Raw genomic sequence first — 7,888 nt, forward strand, 5'->3', positions numbered from 1 at the left:
AAGTTGTCCGGTATAATTTTACTGTAATATCCTGTAGAGATTCATGGCCACTCCATCTTTCCAGGATGCAACTGTCCTTGGTTACTTGGTTCTATTCTAATCCTGCCAGCTCAGGCATTCTCAACCTGTTAAACTTGCTTGTAAGCTGAGCATTCATTCTGCTTTGAATTTGGGTTCTTTAAAAACTGCAACAGAGGAGTCCAATTAGGAAATTTCCAAGAGTCTGGACCTCTACTCTGGGGAAGTACCCTTTACTGAGTATAGCATTTTCCTAAGTCCAAGAGTCTCCACAAAGCCCCTTTCATGTCCCTGTTCCTTAGGCTGTAGATAAAAGGATTCAGCATAGGGGTGACCATTGTATATACAATGGATGCCACCATTCCAGTGTCTGCAGAGTAGGATGATGATGGCTGGAAATACACCAGAAAGACCGTTCCATAGAAAAGAGTGACCACTGTCAAGTGAGAGCCACAGGTGGAGAAGACTTTGTATTTTCCCCCAGCAGTGTGAATCCGGAGGATGGTGTGCATGATGTGGGCGTAAGAGACCAGGACACAGGTGAGAGGGACCACACCCGAAAGGGCAGCTTCTGCAAACATCATGAACTGAAATGTCTGCGTGTCTGAACAGGCAAGCTTGAGGAGTGGGGGCACATCACAGAAAAAGTGTGGGATGGTGTGGGAGGCACAGAAGGAGAATTGAGCCATCAGCAGAGTGAGTGAAAAGGCCAGCAGGTTGGAGCAGAACCAGGATGTGGCTACTAGCAGCAGGCATCGTTGAGGACACATGATTGCTGTGTAGTGTAGAGGAAGGCAAATGGCAACGTAGCGGTCATATGCCATCACGGCCAGCAGGAAGTCATCCAGCAGGGCCAATGCCATGAAGAAGTACATCTGCACCAGGCACCCAGTGTGAGAGATGCTGTGGTGCTGTGTGTGGATGTTCACCAGCACCTTGGGGGTGATGGTGCAGGTGACGCAGGTATCAATGAAGGACAGGTTGGCCAGGAAGAAGTACATGGGAGTGTGGAGGTGCTGGTCAGAGCCAATGGCCAGAATGATGAGCAGGTTTCCCAAGAGGGTGACCAGGTGCATGCTCAGGAAGAGCCCGAACAGGAGAGGCTGCTGCTCCGGGTGTTCAGAGAAGCTCAGGAGCAAGAAATCAGTGAGTCTGGTTTGGTTTCTATTTTCCTTATAAAGCAGAAAATTTTAGTTAAATAAACTAGGCTTTAAAAATTACAGAGTCCAAGGTTTTTCATTATTCTTTGCAGAAGTCATTGACACTGTTGATTATAACTGCTCACTTACAAATATATACAAAGAAGAGGAATGTAAACTACTGTTGTGAAGCATCAGGGTTGGGATACATTTTGATTTCTAGATTCCTGTCATATGAAAAGCTACCCATATATCATCTGAATGAAGCAAGCCAGATTTCACCTGCAAATATCTCTTCAACTTTAATTCCCTTAAAACCACTTTAGAACAGTAGTTTCAGCCTTATTGTCTTATTGCAGAGCTTACTTCAAGGTAATGGATTTCTAAGATTTTGCAGACACTACAAAGGTTTCTGTGTCTATGTCTGGGAGGGTGTGTATGTGCGTGCATGTGTTTTGAGTGAGGTGGATGATAGAAATCTTTCAGAGAGGCACCAGCTGAAATTCAGGGGCCTCTGAGGGTGCTGGCAGTGCTCCATCGCCTTTGCTTCTGACCACTACTGTGATGAGCTGATATGGATTTGAGAAAGTTGCACCTGAAAAGACTTTTATCCTTAAGGGGACCTTTTCATTTTATCATGAATGTCACCATTAGTATCTACAGTTTAAGGACTGGGCTTTGGTATCCTGGAAACAGGAATTCTTTTTCTGCTCCTTAGTCTCACTCCGATCTTGGTGAATTAATTATGCTCCCTGAATCTGTTTTCTAGTTTGTATCATGTGTACATACGAGGGGCGGCTGATGTTATTGTTGAGTTGACACATATGGAAAGCAGGTGTTCATCAAGGACAGTGACGATTGTCATTTTTAGTAATAGCTGATGATATGTGATCCGGGACACAGTATAATGTAAGCATTAGATGTTGTGCTTTCCAGTTCTGTTCCTTACGTGCCTTTTAAGTTTTATTATTTGCCCATGTGAGCCTTCTTTCTCTTAACACATAGGCAATAATAATCCTACCTGAGGGGTTTGTTGAGGGGCCCAAATGGTGATGTCATCTGAAGTTTCTTCATGTGCCATGATGTGCAATCAAAAAGAGTAATTCCAGCATTCATGTGCGATGGTGCAGAGGAACGGATAGTGTAAAATGAACATTCAGCGCAGCATGTACTAACATCGTTTGTTCAGTATAATGAATAAAATTGAATATTCCCTTTGGAGTCTGTTTATGTGATTTTTGAGAGTCACTTAACTTCTCTTGACTTTGTTTTCTTTATCCATTTAAGTGGGACAATAAAATAATTTGTTGTGTGGAATTGTTACGGGGATTACATTCAGTAACAGTTGTAAAATATTTAGAACAAGGCAGTCATATAGTAAGTGCTCAGGTAAGTATCATTCACTATTACTAGTATTTTTTTTAACAAAATGAAGGTGATCTGGGCTTATTATTTTGTCTTAGTTGCTGTCTGAGTGTTGAGCTTCTAAATTGAGAAGTGTCAATATTAAGTAAAGGCCATTATCCCCACTACCACTGCTACCACCGCCACCACCACCACCACCACCACCATCATCATCATCACCACCTTTGAATTGTTATGGCTCTACTCAGAACTACAATGGGAAAACACTTGTTTTGGTTTCTGGAAGCCAAGTATCAACTTGATCAAATAACTCAATTATCAGGGCCCAAATAGTAATGGGAATTTGTAATGGGAATGAGTAAGACTATCTTAAACTGTTACTCACCAGCTTGATTATTGAAGAAAGGGATGTGAGTGAAGCTATAACTGGATACAGAAGAGTCAGTTATTGGCGAAGACCTGGTATAGTGTTTGACAGTGGTTTTGGGAACCATAATCTGTTCCTGTGCAGTGAGATGGAATAGTGCTTTTTGAGTGCTCAGATGCTGTGTACTGGTGAGGGGGAGCTTACAGAAAGGTGGTCTGTAGCACATTCTCCACAATGACCTTACGGTGGACCATCAGGAATCTGTCAGTCAACCAGGCTGATTTCCTCAGTGTGAATTAAAGTTGCATAATGAGGCCATTAGAAGAGTGTTAAGAAAATAATTCAGACACTGCTAGGCACCCGCATAGTGGCTGAAGGAGACAGAAAATGACAGGCAGAGAGGGTGTAGGAAAAGGGGAGAAATGAAATGGGAGAAGCTGTATGTACGTGTGTGTGTGTGTGTGTGTGTGTGTGGGTGTGCGTGTGTGTACGTGCGTGTGTGTGCAGAGGTGTGTAAATGAGCCTTAGATAGATTGTGCTCTCCTCTCCCACCCCTATGCCTCAGTTCTGACCTGGAGACACTGGCCAGGCTCAGACTGTGGCACTGCCACCAAGGAGGTTGAATTTGCTGCCCTACTGTCACTCCAAAAAAACATGGCCAGAGTCACAGAGCCTCCTCTCACCTTTAGGAGCAGCATAGAGTGAGGTAAGTCTCAGGGCTTTGGTGACATCTCTGGCACAGGATACAGTGGGAGCTCTGACTTTTCACATGCAGTGTCTCCTGGGTCCCAATCCCAGTCCTGCTAGTTAGAGACAAAGTGGGACAATTGTCCAATAACAAGATGTCCTCCCCACCGGACTCTGGTTCCCTTGAGTCCCAGTAGTGTCACTGATGCTTCCATTCAGATGACCAGGTCTGGGATCCATGGGGCCACTGTCCCTGCATTTTGTCTCTATGAGCTGCAGACTGATTTTGTCATTGTCATTGTCATTGTCAGCGCTCACACTGTGCAGGCCTCTTTCATGACCTGGTGTCCACAGCTTCTATTCAGGGCCCAGTCCTTGTGGGTGGAAGGGAGTACGCTCCAGAAAAGAAATAAAAACTAAAGAATAAAATGGACCAGAGGTCACGATCATTACCTTCAAAGGTCATTCTTATTCTCTGTGATCCAAGGTAGCATCGATAAGACTAATATGCAGATTCTATATTTGGAGCAGGTGCTATCTTTGCATTTATGCATTTGGGGTAGGTATATCTACTATTTAATGATAATTTAATGCCCATTTTCTCCCTACTCAGTGGAAATAGTAATAGTAATTTTTGAAGCCGCATGTGTGTCTTTTTCCAATCATAATTTGGTCTTCCCACTTCAGAGAAATCCCTTTGTGAGTACTTACTGTGTACTTTGGCCATATGTACTTTCATGTCTACCCAGTGCACTCTGGGTTTGCCTGTTAGTTCTTTTATGAATGGAATGATACTTTTTTGTATTCTTCAGTTGCTGATTTTGTTTAACGTTATTCTTCTAGGTTCGTTCATGTGGATGCACATAGCTGAAGGAACTTCCTGTTCACTGCTGTCTCATACGGGCCAATATTCCTGTAGACTCATTTTGCCTGGGGAATTTCAGAGTTCAGACCTTTTGGAGTTGGAACAATGTGTGCGTCATCTAAGATTCTCTCAGCAGATCCTGTGCTAAAACTCCATAATAAAATACACAGCATTTTCCACAATGGAATGAATGAATATTTCATAAATGCAACTCATTCTAAGTACAATTAGTAAAGACTACAAATAGGTTTGTGTAAATTCAGATTATGGTTTGTTGCTACATGAGTTCAATACAAACCATAATAACCTATTTTTTTTTTTTTTGGTCAGATCTTCTGGGTGATAGAAACAAAGAGACATTCTAATTGATGTATAGTAGTCAACTCATTATGTGCATTAAAAAATTAAATAATACAGCATAACACACTTAGAAAATGGCACAAAGCACAAACATACTACTCCAGAAGTTATTAGAAATCTTTCACGTATCTTATGAGTAGAAGAGAGGATCTGGAAAGTTCCAAACATAATGATAAGAAGATGAAATTGATAATGATTCTGATTTGATTCATATGTATTGTAGACATGCATTAAAATGTACACATCTCACAAATCTGTAGAATTATTATGTATTTATCAAAAATTTCAAAAAATGTTGAGGATGGCAGTTCTAATTACTCTAATTTGATCATTACACATTATGTGTATGTATCAAATTATTGCATATATATCATTAAAATAACAGTTAATAAAAATACACAAAAAAGAAAATATTGCAAGGTTTCACTGAAAGAAAAAAGAAATACACCAAACTGTACAAAATAAGAACTGAAAATTCAAATTCCTAAAAATGGATTAATGAAAATTTTACAGTTATGCTATAATTTAAAAAAAGGAAACCATTCACCTATGTATCACTTCCCAGATTAAGAAACAGAAATTTACCAACATGCTTAAGCTACTTTTGTGCGTGCTGATAAGCATTCTTTTCTTTCCTGGAAGTAAAATTATCACTGTCCTCCTTCTAACATTTCAGTTTAGCCTTGAGACATTTAAACTTTCCTTAAGTGCAATCATACACACTGTATTCTTTTTTTTTTTTTTTTGAGGACTCTGTTCAAAGTTCCCCATTGGCAAGAGTATCCAGCTTGTTGTGTATAGTGGTACTTTGTTCATGTTCATTACTATGAGTTGCTCCATGATTTGGTGCTGCCCCGCATTACTCACCCAGTGTACTGTTGGAGGAATAGTCAGTTTTTGCCTATTAACAATAATCCTGCAGTGATCATTCTTGTGCGTGTTCCTCGATGCCCATGTGGTTCTGTCTGCTGTATACGAACCTACAAGTGGAATGACTGGATTTCCTAGTTATATTCCTGTTAGCAGTATGTGTCACACCCTTGATAACATTTGGTGTCAGTCTGTTATACTGTCATGTTGGAGTGTGTGTGTGTGTGTGTGTATACGCGTGCGCACGCGCACGATCACATGCTAATCTTCTGCTGGATTGATTTCATATTTCGGTGACAAATAATGAAATCAGGCACTTTAAAAATACTGATTAACATTTTTATTTCTGAATTTCAAAAATACTTATTAAAGGTTTTTTCATTTTATTCTTATTTATCTGTGAAACTAAATGTTATAGGTACTAGTCTTTTACTCACTATACGTACTACAAACAATTCTCTATCTTTATGGCTTGCCCTTTATTCTTTTTATAGAGCTATTTCCTAAGTGCTTTTTAATTTTAATTTACCAAATTCATCACCGTTTTCCACTTTTAGGGCTTTGTGTCTAGGTTAAGTAGTAGTCCATTACTACTAGGTTAAGTAGTAGTCCATTTAGTAGTAGTCTAGGTTAAGTAGTAGTCCATTACCTAGGTTAAGTATTAGTCCATCTAGATTAAGTAGTAGTCCATAAATCCATTAAGTAGTAGTCCATTACCAGTAGTTCAATGAGTAGAACTCATTACCATGAGTTCAAGAAGATATTTTCTAATACTACTTCTTAAAACATTGTAATCTCTCCGTTTACAATTGTTTAAACTACCTGGAATTGATTGATTTTTTTGGTCTCTTCCCTTCTGTCCTCCCCCCGCCCCACCCCTATCTGTCTCTGTCTCTGTTTCTCTCTCTCTGTCTCTCTGTCTGTCCTTCCCCATCCCAGCCCTGTGTTTTGAACCCAGGGCCTTGCACATACCAAGCAAATGTTTTACCAGTAGGAATGCCCTTCAGCCCTGGAATTGATCTTTGTGTCTCTTGTGAGGTAGGGAAGATCTACTTATTATTTTCAGTTTTTACAAGACACCTAATGCTAAATTCTAATGGTGCAATCTGTACACTCTTTTGAATGGCAGTTATGTGAAAATGTCATTTGTGAAGAAATGCAGTTTTGTTTCCTCCTTTACAGTACTTATATCTTTTATTTGTTCATCCTACTGCACTGAATGTAACTCCAAGTGTGAGGTAGTGCTAGTGAGAATTAGTAGTTTATCACCATTATGTACTATATATGCTTACTTTAATTGATTTTTAAGTACAGTGTTTTATTAATTTTTCATTTCTGGGGAAACTGTTGGTTATGGTTTATTATACATTCTGCTTTGTTGCAACTGTGCTGCTAATATCTGACTTTGGGTTGGGACACTTATAGTAATGAATGAGTTTCCTGTTTCTCCTTTTTGCAGTGTTCCCATTGTCTTTTGGGTTTTTTTTTTTTTATTTTTTTTTGGTTTTTCTCCGGTACCGGGAACCGAACTCAAGACCTTGCGCTTGCCAGGCAGGTGCTTTGCCGCTGAGCTAAATCCCCAGCCCCTTGTCTTTTGGGTTTTGAGGTGATGCTAACCTCATGAGTGGAGTTGCTGAATGCTCCTTTATTTCTTACTTTTAAAAAGGTTTACAAGCTAGAAATGATACCTTTCTTGGATTGTTTATAAAACTCACTGTTGTAGCCATTTGGGCCTGAAATTTTCTTTGAGGAATCATTTTTGGTTACTGAGTTAATTTTTTTAAACAGTTATAAATCCATTCAGGTTTTCTATTACTTCTTTTTTTTTGTACCTGAAATTGAACTCATGATCTCGTGCTTGCTGGCAGACATTGTTCCAATGAGCTATAGCCCTGGCCCTCTATTACTTCTTAAATTAGTTTAGAAGAATTAGTTTTCTAGAAATTTATTTAATGCAAAATTTAGATTTATTTGTATAGTGTTATCCATAAAATCCTCTTTATTTAACTGTCAGAGGTGATGTCACTCTTTTCATTTCCGATACAAATTATTGATATTTTCCCGACATAATCATTTCACTAGAGGATTATAAATTATCTTTTCAAGAAGTAATGTTTTATTAGTCCGTCTCTTCTATCCCATTTTATTCTAGTTTGTTATGTTTTGCTTTCATCTGTTTTACTTTTATTTTATTTCCCTTGATTTTTTTTTTTTTTT

At 39.2% G+C, this 7,888-nt stretch overlaps 1 protein-coding gene across 1 annotated transcript; it reads right to left on the reverse strand.

Moving 5' to 3' along the window:
• Positions 1–251: 251 nt before the first annotated feature.
• On the reverse strand, positions 252–1,181 carry LOC102004604 (olfactory receptor 1N1-like). The gene has a single exon (XM_013513100.1). The coding sequence runs from the start codon at positions 1,092–1,094 to the stop codon at positions 252–254; it is 843 nt and encodes a 280-aa protein (XP_013368554.1). The 5' UTR covers positions 1,095–1,181.
• Between the last annotated feature and the right edge of the window lie 6,707 nt (positions 1,182–7,888).

Source organism: Chinchilla lanigera, unplaced genomic scaffold, assembly GCF_000276665.1.
Source record: "Chinchilla lanigera isolate Chin_1 unplaced genomic scaffold, ChiLan1.0 scaffold00018, whole genome shotgun sequence".
NCBI classification, from domain to species: Eukaryota; Metazoa; Chordata; class Mammalia; order Rodentia; family Chinchillidae; genus Chinchilla; species Chinchilla lanigera.